This window comes from Sturnira hondurensis, unplaced genomic scaffold, assembly GCF_014824575.4.
Source record: "Sturnira hondurensis isolate 20B ecotype Veracruz unplaced genomic scaffold, ASM1482457v3 Scaffold0001872, whole genome shotgun sequence".
In the NCBI taxonomy this organism is placed as follows: domain Eukaryota; kingdom Metazoa; phylum Chordata; class Mammalia; order Chiroptera; family Phyllostomidae; genus Sturnira; species Sturnira hondurensis.
The window spans coordinates 22,716,140-22,733,973 of NW_028074503.1; the positions used below are offsets into that span (position 1 = coordinate 22,716,140).

The 17,834-nt window shown below is 52.3% G+C and overlaps 1 protein-coding gene across 3 annotated transcripts in view; it reads right to left on the bottom strand.

Moving 5' to 3' along the window:
* Positions 1-14,474: 14,474 nt before the first annotated feature.
* ZBTB7C (zinc finger and BTB domain containing 7C) overlaps positions 14,475-17,834 on the bottom strand; it is a 299,236-nt gene continuing 295,876 nt past the window's right edge. For all 3 annotated transcript variants that reach the window (XM_037033965.1, XM_037033974.1, XM_037033984.1), the window contains one exon: positions 14,475-16,952. In XM_037033965.1, coding sequence (XP_036889860.1) covers positions 16,301-16,952 — 652 coding nt within the window. In that variant the 3' untranslated portion in view covers positions 14,475-16,300. The remainder of the gene's footprint in view (positions 16,953-17,834) is intronic.

The window sequence follows — 17,834 nt, forward strand, 5'->3', positions numbered from 1 at the left end:
TGCAGAGGAGGGCACCTTCCTACTACGCTAGGGCTGGAGCCCGGAGGCTTCAGAGCTGGCTTTCTGAAACCCCTCTCCCCTGGCCTGGAGAGCTCCTTTCCCACCTGAGCTCATCCCTGCTGGCCCATTTTGGGGGTCTTCCTCCCTTGAGCACCGACAATTCCTGCTTCCCACACCACTGCCTTTGGAGTCTAGCGAAGGGCTCTGTTGCTTGTTTTTAGCTGTTTTCTTGTGTGCCACTGAAAACATTGGGAAATTTCTAGGCCAGAGCTTGCCTCATCCTCCCCCTCATTCTCCTTCCCCACCCCTCCCTGCCTCTTTCCCTCTCCCTGCTCCTTCTTTTCTGCTTTTCTCTGTTTACCCCTCCTGTAAGTATCACAACTTATGTATCCATCCTGCCGTTGCATTGTTCCCAGTTTCTGACAATTACGAATAATGCTGTTTATCAATGTACATGAGTTTTGTTGGACATGTGGATGAATTCGGTTGGGCATACAGCTAGGACGGGAAATGCTGGGTCACACGGTTTGCTGTGTTTGACTTCAGTTGATATCACCAATCTAAAGGACTGTGCCCATCCTTATTCTCACCAGCAATGCATGAAAGTTTCAGTCGCTCCACACTCTTGCTAACACTTGGTATTGTCAGTTTAAAAAATTTTAGCCATTTTGGTGTTTTCATAGTGGTAGTTCATTGTGGTTTTAATTTGTGTTACTTTGCTGACTAAAGAGGTTGAACAGTTTTCCTATGTTTATGGGCCATGTTGATATCTTCTCTTGTGAGGTGCCTGTTCAGGTTTCCTGTTCCTCTTTCAAACGACTTGTCTGTCTTTTTTATATTTAGGATGTGACCCATTTGTCTCTTATATGTGTAGCAAATACCTTCTGCTCTGTGACCTTCTCTTTACTTTCTTCATGGTGTCTTTTGATAAACAGGAGGAGTTCCTCATTTTAATATAGTCCAATTAGCCTATCTTTTTCTATATGGTTTATGCATTTAGTGGAATGTTTACAAAATCTTTTTCTACCCTGAGATCATTAAGGTATTTTCCTATGTTTAGCTTGTAGAAGCTTTATTGTTTTGCCTTTCACATTTACTTATACAATTGGAATTGAGTTTTATGTATGGTGTGAGGTAGGGTCAAGTTTGTTTGTTTGTTTGTTTTCTTTCTTTCATATGGATATCCAACTTGCACAATTCCATATATCGAAAAGACTATGCTTTGCCCACTCCTCCATCACGTACCTTTGTTATTAATCAAGTGTGCCTACATATCTAACTTTTTGGAATCTCTATTCTGTTCCGTTGGTTTATTGGTCTATCTTTGCACCAATAATGCACTGGTTTAATTACTGAAGCTTTGTAAATCTTGATTTGCTACAACAAATCCTCCTAAATTTGCTCGTACTGTACTGTCCATACTGTAATGCAATTCCCTGCTTACTAGTTAAAAGGAGACAATCAACATTCATATGCCAAGACTCAAATGTGCAAAAATCTTCAATTTTTTTTGATAACTGAACTTATTTTGCTTTAAAACTTCCTACTGTAAGTCTGTTGCTACTTTTAATTAGTTATGTTTTATTATTCAATTTTTCTCCTCTAGTAGCTTGTTATGCAATATTTTATCATTTTTATTGGTTTCCTTAGAGATAAAAATATGCACCCACGAGTCTAATATAAATTAGTATTTTTACCATCCCTAGGCAGTGCCATGATTTTAGAACACTCTAATTTCATTTGGTCCCCTCTTGTGTTTTGCATATTAGTGTAGATTTTAATTTATATGTTTGAATTCTACTAGAAATTGTTGTTGTTGTCGTTTTATATAGCCAATATTCATTCGGGTTTATCTGCAAATTTGACCTCTCTGGTTCCCATTTTTTCCTGCATTTCTGCGATTTCATCTAGGATCATTTTCTTCTCCCTGAATAACTCCCTTCAGTATTTCCTTAGTGTAGTTTTCGCAGTGACAATTTTTTTTCTGTGAAAATGGACTTAACTTTAATTTTGGAAGACATTTTGCTGAGTGTAGTGTTTTAATTTGATTGTTACATTATCACGGTGTATTGAAGACACTAGTCTGTGGACTTCTGGCTACTTTGTTTTTGTTGAGGAATCACCTGTCACTGTTGGTCTTGTTGCTTCTTTTAAGATATATGTCCCCGCACCCTGCCCACTGGATTTTAAAAAATGTATCTTTCTGTTTGATTTTCAGAGATTTTATTCTGAGGTAACTAGATGTGTGTGTGTGTTGTTACCTTTCTCGAGGATACCCAGTGCTTTTTGAATCTGGAGTTTGATTTCTCCAGTCAGTTTTAGACAATTCTCATTAATTATCTTTTAAAATTTGCTTCTGACCTACTCTCTTTCCCTTCTCCTGCTGGGATGTAACGTTCATGTTGGATCTTTTCACACATCCCATTTGTCTTTTCTGCCCTTTTCTGTATTTTTCTATCCTTTTGACTTTACCCTTCAGTTGGGCATTTTTTCTCTATCTTCCAGCTCTTTAATCTTCTTTTCAACTGCATGTAATCTACCACTAAACCTTTCCATCACATTCTTAACTTCATATACTATAGTTTTAGTTACAGGCTTAACACATTTTTATACTTTCCAGTTTTTGCCCAAATGCTCCATCTTGTTATGTAATTCCATGGCCATATCAGTTCTGGTTGTTTAACCCTGTTTCTAGATACCTTCGTCTGGATAGTCAGCGAATACATTTCTATTATCCTTTTTTTCTCTTGGTTTGTGGCCATATTTTGTCTTCTTAATTTTTTAAACTCTCACCTGAGGATATGTTTATTTATCTGAGACAGAGGGAGAGAAGAGAGAAAGGAGAGAGAGAGAGATATCGATGTGTGAGGGAAACATCAATTTTTGCCTCCTGTACATGCCCCAGCCGGGAATCAAACCCATGACCTAGGTATGTGCCCTGGCCAGGAATCGAACCTGCAGCATTTTGGTGTATGGGCAGCACTCCAACCAACTGAGCCACCTGGCAGGGTAGACTTTTATCTTATTGAAAGCCTTGATGTCCTTGCTCACCATCGTATAGGAAAAATGGTAGAAATTAATTTGAGATTCTGAATGGTGTTATCTTCCCTCAGGGAAGACTTGCGTTTTCTTCTCTCGGACATTAGGCTAAGAGCGATTCCCTCTCACTCAGGGGTGCACTCATACCCTGCCGCGGCCCCTTTGGGTTTCAACCACAGCCTGGGGTTTCTGTCAAGACCCTTCTACTTAGGCGGTCTCTAAACACCCCCAAATTCACGCTGCCCCATGGCTTTCTGATGCCATCAGGCAAGTTTGTTTTTTAAAAGTATTTTTCCAGTTTTTGTAAATGCCATTGAGGGAGGATCGGCCCAGGACATCCTAGTTGGCCGTTGGTGGAAGTGGAATCTTTAGCCCCATTTTTACCTGAGCGACCCCAAACAGGCCAAAGGCTGGTGACACACAAGTTTTCCATGTAAGCCACATGAGGAAAGATCCCCGCTGAGCTCCTGCTGGAAGGCGAGTCACGGGTCTTGCTTTCCGTAGCTGCTGAGGTGCACGTACCCACTCGGCAACCTGACTGGTGGCTTTTGCTTCCCTTCACTTGGGAGCGACTGGCTCGTCCTGCCACACCTCCCCTCTGTCCCTTGCCCCTGCCACCACGAGGACACTTTTTGCTTGGTCCTGCTCTTTCGGACCTAACTCCCAGGTGGGCTGGTGGGGCACGTGGGGGGCAGGACCCCCACCTTCCAGCTGCTATGAGGGCCAGCCTGCGAGCACCATGAACGGCCCCAGCAAACCACGGCCTGGGATTTGATTTCGAAATACTTGTAACGCCGACTTTCAGGTCACTCATGTGACAAAGGCCTGCATACTTTCTACAGAATGATCTGCATGGTGTGTGAACTCCCTTTTTATCACTAAGAGTTCTGTGTACAGAGCTGGTGGAAGAGCGGTCCTGAGAGAAGACCAGGGACGGGGTCCCTGAGGGGGCCCACACACCCCAGCATGCATTGCCCTGGTGCACTTCTCTGCAGCGCTGACCCCACAACACCCTCGGGCTGCTGGGAACTTGGCCTTCATTCATGAATTAAGGTTCAACATGGACTTGGACCACGGAAATGTAATTTATCTTCAGACGAAGCTTGGAATCAGATCCTACCAGTGTTCACTTGAAAGGCACGTCTCACCAGACACCACTCCGACCCCCATTCCGCTGCCCCCTTCCTTGGTAGGTCACCCCGGAGGAAGCATCGCCTGGTGTCTGGACATGCCTTGCCATAGCCGAATCTGCATGGAGATGTCCATGGGCATGTCTGCCACAGGTAACCCATCCAACGCAGAGAATGAAGTGAAAAATGAAGTGTGAGTGGAAAGCAAGCCTGGGAACTTCTCCCGTGCCTTCAAAGAAGGCAAAATCCATGAAAAGAAGTTCTTTACAGAGATAATGACATATGTCACTCTAAGCTGCAGTGATGATAACACAGGCATGTGTGCGTCTATACGGGTGTGCCTGCCTGTTTGCCTGTCTGTCTGTCTGAGAAGAGACTATTGGAAAGACAAAAGTAGGAGCACTTCCAGGTGTCATTTGGTAACACGGCGTGGATGGCACCTCTGGAGGTGACTTTGGTCCTGGACTGCAGTCATACTCAGTGATGTTTGCATCTGGCAGCCTTAGACGATGCATGCTCTGTGTTGACAGGCAGCCTCAGTTCTGCAAAGAGAGGAGGGTGGCCTCTGGGAAATGGGGCCCTTTTCCAATGCTCCTCGGCATGGGGGCCTGCCCTTTTGCAGTGCGAGAGCAGCAAGAAATCCTAGGGATCATCTCATCCACCCCCTCGTTTTCCAGAGGAGGAAACACCGATTTAGAGAGTTGAGGTGACTTTCTCCTTGTTGCATGGAGAATCGGTGGCAGAGGGAGGCTGGAGAACCAGCTTCCTAATTTCCAGTGACACCATCTGGCTGTCCTGAACAAGGGGAATGGAAGATTGCAAATGATATATGATTAAGGAGACTTTCCCAAAGCCCAAAGCATAAATAAATGGCTTTGAAATACAAACCTGTAGGCCAGTGGTTGGCCCCGGCTGTCCCCTGCCATCCTTTCTCAGGCCAAGCGCACTGGTTGCAGTCGACCTCTGTCACTTCCTGGTGACCCTGCACTTGGTCCCTCTCCTGTTTTGGGGACACACCACCATGAGTGTTGGAGTGAGCGGAAGCTAAGGGGGCCAGGGACGTTGTCCTGATGTCTCTTGGCAGCTAAAATTAGGGGGTCTGTGCTGTCACTTTGGCCACTGGGATGCTCCTGCCTGGGACTTTGCACCTGGAGAGGTGACTCCACTTGGAGTGATGTTCAGAAGCGGCAGATTCCTCTGCTGGCAGTGGTGGAGCCAGCAGTCCGCCTGTTTGGCTTCCTCCCTGTTTTCTGAGGCTGGCTCTCCAACTTCCCGTCAGTCCTCTGAGCTACAACATCCTTTACACTAATCCCTTTTCTCCTTCACTGTCATTCTCCTCTGGCTCCTATGCAAGAACCCTGAGAGATACATTCGAGGGAGAATGAATAGCCTCCCCCAGTCCCTAGATGCAGCGCTCCTGTTGGCTCTCTGTCGTGTATGTTTCACTGTAAAGATTAAAGAGGCACTTGTCTTTGATGTCCAAACAAAATCAGGTGGGAGGTTGTAATGAATTTTCACTGGGGGCTACAGCCTTGCCCTGGGGAAAGGGGTTTTAAATGTCAGAATGTCTCCAAGTCCAGCTGGTCTCCACCCCGTGGAACCTGCGGACACGTGTGTAAGACAAAAGCACCCTTCTATCCCTTGTCTCCAGCCATGGGGTGACCAGCGCTGGGACCCTAGACGACTCACGCAGTTGGAGAGACCCACCTTCAGGCAGGGGCATTCAGTGCAGCTCCAAGTGCCACGAAGGAGGGGCTTTGGAGCCCTTCCCCACTCTGAAACCCCACTGGGATCCAGGCTGTTTTGTGGAGATGCCACGGGTATTCTAGGAAATCAGCTACAAGGAGCCTTGTTGTCATTTCTCTCTCTTTCCTTCCTTCCCTCCTTCCTTAAATCCCCATCTGAGGATGTGTTTACTTACTTTAGAGAGAAGATGGGAGAGACCGAGAGAGAGAAACATCAGTGTGACAGAGAAACACCCATCTGTCCTCCTGAACACACACCCTGACCAGAGACTGAACCTGTAGCCTCAGCGTGTGCTGTGACCAGGAATTGAACTCACAGCCTTTTGGTGTACAGGAGGACACTCTAACCATCTGAGCCACCCAGCAAGAGGGAGTCTGGGGGCCTCTTCTCCATCAGGGAACAGTGTAGGGTTGGAGTTCCCGATGGGGAGAGAACAATGAGCATTTGGACCTCTGCCACTGGGAAGGCACTGCCCGCCTGCAGAGCGACCTTCCCCTCTTCCTGCCTCCCTCCTCTCCGCCGGCCCCCAGAGGAGCCGCAAACTGTAGCTGATGGGTGTTTGAGGATGTGGAGCAAAGAGTGAGACGCAACTGTTAGGGACAGAATGCTTGTGTTGCCCCCAAATGTACATGTTGGAACCCTACCCCCATGGGATGGTGTGAGTAGGTGGAGCTCCTGAGAGGTAATTAGGATTAGATGAGGCCATGAGGGTGGGGCCCTCATAAATGAGGTTAGTGCCCCTGGGAGAGAGCTTGCTTCTCCTCTCTGCTTTCTGCCATTGAGGACAGGGTGGAAGATAGCCACCTGCGACCCAGAAAGGGTTCTCCCCAGACCCCGATTTTGCTGGCACCCTGACCTTGGACTTGCTGCCTCCAGAACTATAAGAAACAAATTCTGTTGTTGATAAGCCATCCAGCCTGTGGTACTTTGTTACAGCAAAGTATGAATTGAGAACAGATGAATTGAGCCCCTGTCACTGTCCCCACTGCAGGCACCTGGGCCTGCTCCAGGTCTGAGCTGCATGAAGGACCCTCGGAAGGGAACTCGGTGGTGGGTGAGAGGTAGGCTTTGCCGCTGGATGGGCTGGGCTGTTAGATAACTGGAAATGAGATTTCTTATACCAAACGTGCCCAGAAGATGCCTGAGATCTTCTCAAAATGGGGAGTCGGAGAAGGGGACCCGGCAAAGTGGGGGTGGAGAGAAGTGGTAGGAAGAAATGACACCCCTTCGTGCTGGCGCCCGACTGTGCTCCTTCAGTAGAGTGCGGGCCACTTCAAGTGAGGTCAAACTGCAGATGCAGTCTCGGCCCCACCCCCACCCCCGCCACCTGCTGGACCTCCACACCCCACGCCCTTCCTTTCTAGAACGTGTGGGACCACCACGGCCTTCCTTCCATCTGCCCTGAACACTTGCAGGGCCTGGGCGAGAACACGAAAAGAAGTCCATGTGTCAGGTCTAAATAAACACAGAAGCCAAGCTGACAAACCATTAAATAAACTATGCTCTGCCCTCCTTTCCCGACAAGCATGAAGACCCGGGGAGCTGAGTCCCAGTTAGCCCCTCAGGTTCCCTGGGGCTCTGGTGAGGCGGAGCCCGTCTGCTGGCTGGTGGTCACCCCACCCCCTCCTCTTCCCACCCTGGCTCTGTGGGTGCTGCACACAGAGAGGCCTTGCCTGTGTACACCCCAGTCCACACGGGTAAGCCCTGCCCATCCTCCCCAATAAACAGCCACCCCGGTGTCCCTCTGTGCGGGCAGGGGGGTGCCAGCAGCCATCCACGCCCACAAAGGAACCCCTGGGAGAGGCCCTTGCAGGTGCTGGGGACAGGCTTGAAGCTGACTGGGCAGGGGATTGAGGGGATTGAGGGGCACCCTGCCTGTACACTGCCCACAAGGGGCTCAGGCTCCTGGAGAGCCACTGGGTGGCCTTGGCTCCGTAGATTCCAGGCCCCAGCAGGAGTCCTTTGAAGTGGAGGGCAGGGCAAGCAGCCTGGGGGCAGGGCCGAAAGGCAGTGCTGATGGTTCTCCCATCTTTCCAAGCCTAATTCTTTGGGTCCGACTGTGATTCCTTTCCTCGCCAATGTGTGGCATGGGCTCCGTAGCCTCTGCTGGCCTCCCTACCCACCACGGGTGTGCCAGCTGCCATCAGCCCCAGAGTGGTCCGCACTGCACCCAGGGAGCCGAGGGAGGTGGGGCTGGGACTGGGCAGCATCTGGACAGGAGGCCCCACCACGTGCAATCAAAGCCCTGCAGCTGCACGGGGCTCCCTGGGCGCCTGCAAACAGCTTTACGTGCCAAGCAGACCCTGAGAAATCACCAGCCAACATTCTGACTTACAAAGAAGATGTCCTTGTCACTTCCTCCCTCCCGCTTTCCCGCGGGAGCTGGCCATTGATTAACCATCATCATCAGATTTTCTAAAACACGACTCGGGCAATCACCAGGGTAGTAACGAGCGCCTCTCCTCCCCCTTCCCTCCTTCCCTCTCTCCTTCCTTGCCCATTGGAGAAATAGAAGAAAAGTGGAGGGGAAAAAAGGTAAGGAAACATAAACAAACGCCATTATTTCAAATGTCACTGATGGATCACAGAGGAAGGAATGAAGGAAGGAAGGAAGGACAGATGGACAGCTGCTTATACAGACGAACAGCCCCAGGGCGGCTGGTTTGCTCTGCCCCTCCCACCCCATCAGGGACCCTCTAAGTAGATGTTGCCCCCTCCTTTTAACAAGCAGAGAAACAGGCTGAGCAAGGATGCTCAGTGACACAGGGACTCTGTCGGGCAGGAGCCCTGGGCCAGTCTGCCAGAGTCCCTGGGGCTGGGCCCGATGCAGACTGGAGAGGGTCTCTGACTCCTTTCCAGCCACCGGGACTCTGTCTGGGGGAAGAAATGTGGCGGTGACCCCTGTATCCACGGGCACCCGTGTCGGCACACTTGGCCTCCTTGCTAGGCCAGCCCCTCTTCCCCGGCTGCTCCAGCCCCATCCCCCACAAAGGCCCACCTACATGGGACGCCCAGCCATCAGGAAATGAAAATTCACTTTTGCATTTTACAGTGCGGCTCTTACAGGACTGATGCTGAAATGACAACATAGAAAACCCATTTTCATTAAACCCCACAGGCTCCGCTGTGCCAATTAAATCAGGAAAACCCATTTTGAGGAGGGCGGCTCAGCATGTGCAGCTGACTTCTCAGCAGTGGCGGAGAAGTGTGGGTTCAAGTTCTGGGTCCCAGGACGTGATGAGAAAGCCCTGATGGCGGCATCTGCTGGGAGGGACTGGGTGAGGGGGGTTGGGGGGGGTGCAAAGATGACCCAGGTTGACCAAGCTCACAGCTTGGGAAGGCACTTTCGGATGTTTCATAGGGTTGGGGAAGGTGAAACTGAGTGAATGTTTACCAGGGCTGTAGTGGGCTGAGGTGACAGGGGGCAAAAATGCCCAGTGTAAGCTTTGTCTAACTCGATTTCTGTTCCTTGCCAATGGTCCTTGCCTCACTCTGGGCCTCAGCTTCTAAAGGGACAGTGCAGGGCAGTGGCCAGGAGTCAGCAGATTCAGGTTCTGGCCCTGACTCCGCCAGAGCTCGCTCTGCAACTTGTCCTTTCTGTTTTGTCACCTGGGGCTCCGGACCCTCATCTGCAAGTCCTGCATGGCTGTGTGGCGCGTTTTGAAGCCCCTGGCACAACTGGGATTCTTGTTCTGTTGGGAGAATCTGCATCAGGGATCCTTCCTTCTCCAGGCAGAAGCTGGAAGCGTACTTTCCCAGTCGACCTGCAATCAAGACGAGATGTGGGGCTTGGCTTTTCCAATCAGGGGCACCAGCGCCAGAGCGGTGCAAGTCCAGACGCAAGGAATCTGCTTTCTGAGGAGAACCGCACTAGAGGGTGGGCCGCAGAGTGAGCCCCAGAGTCCCCCTCAAGTCAGGGGGGCGGGCTGTGGGGTCTGTGCCCAGCAGCACCAGCACCGGCAGCAATCACACACAATCTGATGCTGTGGTGTGGGGTTCTCCCTGGCTTCCTGCCTTCCAGAACTCGGACTTCCTGCAAAATTAGACAAGGGCACCCTGGGTAGACACATTACTGCCACCTGCTGGGAAGTTGCTGTGATATACAGATCTGATGTGTATTGTGACAAACACACCAATCTGCGTTGGGTATCTCCAGAGGTGGTGGTGTTGTGCAGTAAGCAGCCTGCACAGCTGGTCTTGGTGGCCCTGCAAGCCTGGCTCTGGCCCTTGTGGAAATTCTGTGAGAGGCTTAACTTCCTCTAGTAAACGCCTTTTCTACTTAAGCTGCCTAGAGTGGGTTTCGGTGGTTGACTAAGAACTCTGACTGATACAAATAGGGATATGTATTTATGATATGTCCTCCCAGCACTGAAACCCAGCTGACCAATGGGTGTCAAGTTCCTCGGAGAAGGCCAGAGCGCTTATGTTACTGAGGCTTTGTGCTTAGTTTATTAATATTTAGAGGAGTACCGGGAATGGGTCTGATTCACTCTATCTTCCTTCCTTATTCCAGAAAACTATTTGTTTATTCTTTTGCTTCTGTTGTCAGGGCCAGAGTTCATGGTTAAATAGAGGAGCCCCAGGGATGAAAATGAGCTATAAACATTCCAGTAGGGAGCCTTGTGGGGGGAGCCTGGGGGGGGGGGATCGGCTTTGCCGGTTCTCATCCAGGTAATGCCATGTTTCCTATTGTTACAGGGAGGTATGACATCAGCCCGTGTGCCATTTGTCTGATGGCTCTGTGTGCATGTGTGTGCATGTCTGGCTGCAGGTACAGTGATCAGTTTTCAGGTTTTCCAGGATCGTCCNTGGGCGGGGGGGATCGGCTTTGCCGGCTCTCATCCAGGTAATGCCATGTTTCCTATTGTTACAGGGAGGTATGACATCAGCCCGTGTGCCATTTGTCTGATGGCTCTGTGTGCATGTGTGTGCATGTGCACATGCGTGCATGTGTGTGCATGTCTGGCTGCAGGTACAGTGATCAGTTTTCAGGTTTTCCAGGATCGTCCCAACTTGAGATGTCCTGTCTTTATTTGTGAGGCCATTTCCGTGCCCATATTTTTGGGTTTAGGCCATGTGGCTGCTGTCCCTTAAGGTCAGAGTGGTCCCTGCCCAAGGTGTGACAAGTAGAGAACCTGAGGGGGTCCTCCTCAGGAGATCCCCATCAACTGCTGGAAATGCATGTTTCACACCTAAAACGAGGGACAGAGACTCGAAATTTGCTCCCTGCATCCAGGAATCCAGGACACAGAGTGGGAGAGGGGAGTGGGGCCGGGAGGCTCAGGCTGGCCAGTGAGTGCCCACTGGTCGGTTTTCAAAGTACCTGTCCAGGTCAGCCACCGCCACCCCCCCCCCCCCCCCCGTTTTGCTGCCTGAGGCCTGATATCACTTGGCTCCCCGTCTTTCTTTCCAGCCCAAATGAGGAACAGGTCTGCTAAGGCCAGGAGAGGGAGCCTGTGAGTTGCGTTTGCCCTGGGTGGCCCCTACCAGGGTTTGGGCAGAAGGGAGGGCAAAGAGAGGAGAGGACAATTGGGGTAGGAGGGGCACCAGGAGGAGGAGAGAGGAGGACCCCGGGGGGTTGGGAGGTGGGGCCACTGGATACTAATATGCTCGACTTAAGAGTCTGGCAAGGGTCCCTGGAGGGAAGAACTCTGACTGGTACAAATAGGGATATTTGTATCCCTCTGTATGCGGGTCACTTTTCCCTCCTTCAGAACCTCCTCTAGGTTGGTCCTAGAAAGGGACAGAGTCTTCAGAGGGGGGCGCCTGTGACTGCTGAGGCCTCCCTGTCCTGACCTGTCTCTCTCCCTTAGAACCCGGTGGTGCCCTTTTTGGAAATACCCACTGAAGGAAGCCCAGAGGACCCTCACCCCGGGAGGAAGAGCTGGCCATGTCCCAGGAGGGAAGAACGGGGTGGGGAAGAGGTTTGTCAGCACGTGGCAGGGACCTGTAAGCAGAGACCTTCTGAGGCCCTGTGCGCTGCTCTGAACGGGCGGGCCTGGGATCAGATCCAGGCCAGAGATGAGAGATAGTCTTATTGCCTGTTGGCTCGTGACTGTATTTGTCACATATCTGGAGTCTCAAAGGAAGAGCCAGCATCCTGTTTCTCTGCCCCCAAGTCTCTGCCCCAGCAGTTTACCCGGTGGCTGGGGGCATGCAACTGTCGGCCACCAAGGTGCGTCTGGTGAACTGGACCCAACTCATCTTTTTCACTTGTCACAGCTCTCCCTGGCAGGGCCCTTCTCCCATGGTCATGAGGGAGTATATATTCTCCTTTCTCCAAATCAGATGGAAGGGACCCAAGGAAGGGAGCACGTCGCAAGCCCTCCTTCCGCGCGGGATCACCCTTATTCTTGAAAGACGATGGCAAACCCTTTCAATGACAGACCCTCATTGCCCCACAAAGGACCCCCCTTCCTCTTTAGGACAGCTCCAGATGAAAGGAAATTATCATCTCGGCGGGGCACCCAGCTGCCTCCTGGAATCCCTCTCCTTCCGTCCAAATCGGTCAAATTTTGGTGAAATCCTTCCTCTTCCTTTAGAAGTGCCAAGGCCTGTTCTCACGCATCCCTTTAGCCTCTTCCCCAGTTCAGGCACACAGGCTTCTCTGGCCTGTTCTCGGTGGCCTGCTCCTCCCACCTGTCCCTCCCTCCTCTGCTGTTGTCAGCTCCCAACTCTCTTAGCCCCATGGGCCGGAGGGAGCAGCCCCAGTCTGCAGAGCCTCACGAACACCCGCCCACCTGGCCAGGACTGGAGGAGATTTAACTCACATGGAGAGCTCAGGAGCACCCCATGCTCAGGCCTTTGTGCCCAGTTCCCTGCTCCTTCTCCACATTCGCCTCTGGCTCTCAGTGGACAGCCATTCCCCAGAGTGAGTTCCCAATGTCCCCAGGATGTCCCAGCTGAGTGGGACACTGACGAGCATGTGGCCTTGTGTTTTTGCACTGGGCTCTGAGTTGGGGCCTCTTCAAGCTTCCAGGCAGCTAAAAAACATGCTGACCTGACCAGAAGATTCTGGGGAAAAGGCAAGGAACATAAGTGGCAAGTTGTTCAAGACTGTACTTTTATATGAGGACTGATGCATGTGTGTTATGTGATAGATGTTTGGCCTGAACTTCAAAGCCAAAACATGGGATTTCAGGGCCATTTTACACTAAGGGGGGGGGGTCCTTCAGGCTATTGCTTTGGAGTTCAGTCCCCACCTGCCCAGTGGGCCAGGCCCCTGCTGCGAGGTGTTTGGTTGACACCTTGGAGGAACTCGGAAGCACTCAACCTCCTTTGTCATCAGAGGAGAGGGAAGTGAGGACTGGATCAGGGAAGCAATGAACCTGCAGTCGCGCGGCTCACAGGGGCCTGCATCTGAAACCCAGGCACGCTCTCACCTCTGGACCAAGACGTGCCACATCCGTTTATGAAAGTGCTTACCGCAGCAAGGAAGGGGAGCGAGCACAGAAAAGGGGCCCTGGGCCCACCTCGGTTATTCAGAAAAGGAGATTCAGAGGACCATTTCACTCAGAGTCTGTGCACCAGGTTCGGAGTGGGGTCGACCCCACTGGACAACAGAGTATGGTCCCTTACCTCTGTCACAGTCAGCGTCCCCTGCTTGGAAAAAGGGCTCAGGTGAGAGAAGAAGTCCCAGGGCCAGCGAGGAAGAGCAAGGAGGGCAGCAGGGCCCCCTGGAGGCCCCTCTGGACGCCACCCCAGGGAACTGGCAGGACGGGCTGTCCTCAGTCAGCCAGCCACACTTCGACATTCCCCTGCTCACACACCACAGGTTGTACCCGCACACGTGCGTGTACACACACACTCCTCACATTCAGGCTCACAGATGTCCACAAGCTTATGACCAGAGGGTGGCTCACACAGCTGGACTGTAGGAGACCGTCAGAGGGTCGCGCCCTGGCCTCCCCATTGTGCGGACGCCCACTGACAACCAAAATGAGAATCAGAAGGGGGTCGTCAGCCTTAACCAGGGACTGGGCAGGTGTGGCTTTCTCTACCTCAGGACACTGCCCTTCAAATGATCGAATAAGGGCCAAGGGTTTGTGTTGTTTTGTCAAGGTGTCTTTGACGCCATTGCAAGTTTGTGACACCCAGTTGCCAAAATCTTAAGCTGTGGATGGGTACTGATTGGCTGGTGGCTGTCACCTCTCACAGAAGTGCAACTCTCAATATAATTTCATCAAGTCAATTAATACTGTTTAATAAATAGGCCAGAAAGTTAGCTGAGAGTTTTTCTCGGCGGGATGCTGCGTGCCATCAACGTTATGGAAGATTGTCCCTTGAATCACTAAGGCAAACTGTTGAGTGTCATTTTTACATATAGCAATCACATTTAAAAAAGGAGTTATAAATAGAAAAAATTTCAAAGTTTTCCCACAGAGAAATCGAAACATCCAAAAAAAAAAAAAAAGGAAACCAAAGCAAACATCCCCGCCCCCGACCCCACGACCCATTTGCTTCAAGTTCTTCTCAAACATACAGTACTCAGCGTCTTTGGGTAATTTACAATGCACCACTCCAAACTGCGGCCAAGAGAAAACAAAGAGAACTAACCAGTCATCTGAAAAATCGAGTTTATAAGAAGTCATTACCTTTACAAAATAAAAACAAAAGCCCCAATACCACTGGATTTCGATTTGTTCATTTTTCCTTGTTTTCATCTGAAGTGCAGACCAGCCCGATCCCTGGGCTGACGGGGGAACCTGTGCGTGTTGGCAAGTGTCTGAAGTGCAGCCAGGAACCCCAGACATGGCTGCCCAGGCAGGTGACATCTGAACAGGGTGTCTGAAGCAATTCCCTCTGGGGGTAACGGCATCAGGTGGTGGGTGGTGTTGGGGGTCTCTTCTGGAGAGCTGGGGACTGACAGTCTGTAGCCTTCTCTGGCCTTTTTGTTCTTTGTGTTTGCCCAGGGAGAAGCCAAGGAGAGAGGACAGTGAAGTCTCTGAGGCCCACAGCTCTGGGCCTGGGGACGCCAGCCCTGGGCCATTCATGCAGATGAGCTCTCCTCCTTTCTGCTACTGAGAAACGGATGCAAACTCAGTGAGAAAAGGGAGGGAAGGCAGGAAAGGGGAGAAAGATCAGGAAGGCACTGGGCCAGCAGAGCTGTCTTTCTTCTTGGCACCAGGGAGAGTGGTGGGGGACAGCCCCAACTCGCAGAGCCCTTTGGGCCCTACTGGAGCCAAGGCTCAGCCTCTCCGCCCTGCGGGGGCCACACACCCCAGGCGCATCCCCAGAGGGAGGGGGTCGAGGGTGTTCAAATGCAGCAAAGGGAAACCTACAACTTGAAAAGCGAAGAGATAAACCCAGGAACCAAGAGTTTTATCTATTTCCAGGGATTGTGGTAGAGGGAGGCAGCTGACAGGTGTGAAGACATGGTCCCCACCTCTTCTTTGTTGGCCTCAGGAGTCCCTGGAGACTCCCTACAGCTTTGGAAGGGGTGTGCGGGGGTGCAGTAAATGCACCTCAGGGTCCAGCCATACTCGGGGGGCCTGCCCAGAGAACAGAGGAGGGGAGTGTGTGGAGTTCCCCGACACTGCCCGAGGGCTGTGGACAATCCCCACCCCAGCTCTCGGTTACTGGTGTCTAGTGCAGCCACATTTCTCACCGGTGCTAATACAGAGGTGGGCGGACTAAAACGAAAGCCTGTATTACAGATGGTTGCATCAGCGACTTCAGGAGTGCAAAGCGGCCACTCTCACAAGAATTGTTTTTGGAGGGACAGGCATGGATATTAGAGTGGGTGAGTGGGCGGGTGGGAGAGGGGAACCAAATGACCAGCTCCCCTTCATAGTGGGGTGAACCGAGGGTAGAGATAGCTGATCTGTCCAAGGTCACAGGACAGTGAGGGAAAAATGGGCCTGGAGCCCAGAGCCTTGCTCCGAGCCCCAGGAGGCCTCCCTGCCAATAGGGTGTCTCCCGTAAGGAGCCCAGGACCTCTGGGGACTGGAAACATGTCAGAGCAGTGTCAGCAGGGACTCTGCCATAAGGAAATGGGGCTCAACTAGAGTTTGTATTCCCCAGGCCCCACCCCTCATTCCCGCTGTGCCTCAGGCCCAGCCCCCTCGCTGCTCACACAGCCCCCAGGCACCCAGCTGGGGTCCTCCTTGGAGGCCTGGCCAGCCAGGTGAATTCCTGGGTGAGAGCCAGAGAGACACACAGTCAGGGGGGCCTGGCCCAGCTGAGAGGACATGCCATCTCAGACACAAGCGAAGGGGAGGCGGCTGCCTCAGAAGGCCTGGAAAATACCATTGCTGCTGATATATATATTTTTATTTTTTTCTTTGATTGTGATTTTGAAATAAATGCAGATCCACTAGATGGGGCAGGGTGGGCCTGGTGGGAGAGAGGACAGGGCAGCTGGACTGGGGCCGACAAGGACCAGCCTAGTTGTTGGCTTCAGACATGGAGGCCACGTGATTGAGGCCAGCGAGCCCAGGGAGGCCGGCCAGGCCGGTGGCCCATGGGTCGGGCAGCGGGAAGTAGGGCCTCGCTGCGGCCACGTTCTCGGCCAGCGCGAAGGCCAAGAGGCCCCCCGCGTTCCTCTCGGCCTCCAGCTGGGCGCGCCCGAACAGCTTCATCTGCGTCTCCTCGAACTGCCTTTCGAGCTCCTGCAGGCTCAGCGCACCCTTGGGCGCCGTCAGGAAGTGCTTGGCAGGGCTGGGGCCCGGGAGGCACACGGCGGCCCCGCCCAGGTGGCTGCCCACCTCGCCCAGCGCAGGGGGCATCACAAAGGCAGCCTTCTCGGGGGTGGGGCCTCCAGGCCCAAAGAGCAGGCTGGCGGCCCTCCAGGCGGCGGGCTTGCGGCCTCGTCGCGGCCGTGCCATGCGGCAGCTCTGGCGCTTGATGTGGCGGTGCAGGTGGTCGGAGCGCGTGAAGCTCTTGTAGCAGAACTCGCACTGGTAGGGTCGCACGCCCGTGTGGATGCGCATGTGATTCTTGAGGTCGTAGTTGTGCACGAACTTGGCATTGCAGTGGATGCACAGATAGGGCCGTTCCCCCGTGTGCTTCCGCATGTGGATCTTCAGCTTGTCCTGCCTGCAATGCAGAGCCGGAAGTCAGCGGCCTCAGGGCTCACTCTCCACTCCCCTTCCCTCCAGAAGCGGCTGTGCAGCCAAGGTCTCAAATCCCAGGAAGGCACCCACTCTACGATTTACCTGCAATCCCTGCTGCACACCAAACAGGTGTGGTTATCACCTGGATTAGAGGGCTGGAGAGAAAGCAATGCCCTGAAAGAACCCTTCCACACCAGGACCCCTTCTACTCAGACGCTCTGAGTAATGCAGCTCCCGCTTTTTGTCCGGCACCTGTCTCACAGACTAGAAAATAGACCTGCTGGTGACACACGTCCCCAGAAGCCAGCAGTCCGTCCTTGGTCCTCCAGTGGGGCAGTCACCTGTGATACTGAGTTGCACCTTAACTTCTTGCCCACTTCCCTCCCGTCTGTCATGTGCTTTTGCCCAGAGCCCCCGGGCCCATCCCAGCCCGGCTGTGGAGCTCCGTCTGTCCTCAGGGCTAATCTGGGAGGCTATAGAAACCCGCACACCTTGTTCAAGTCTCCTGCGCTGTGGTTTCTGATCCCAAGCCCGGGCTCTGCTCTTTGTCTGCAGACAATTCTAGGGTTTACAAAAGAGCCAGGTGCAACAAGAATGCAGCCTAATCTATCGCAAAGCTTCTCAGGGTTTAAGCGGCATTATCAGAGGTAAGGTGTGGTGTCGGGGTGGGGCTGGCATGGGGGGTTTGGGAGCCCTGCTCCAGCTGCAGACCCACCGCTAACATGCTGAGTGACCTTAGGTGAGTTGCTTATAACCTCTCTGTGCAGAGCTATACCTAGGGCCAGACATCAGTTTCTATTGTCCAGGTCTGATGAGTAGAAATCTGGGTTTGCATTGCACTAGATTCAACACACCTCTTAGTGGT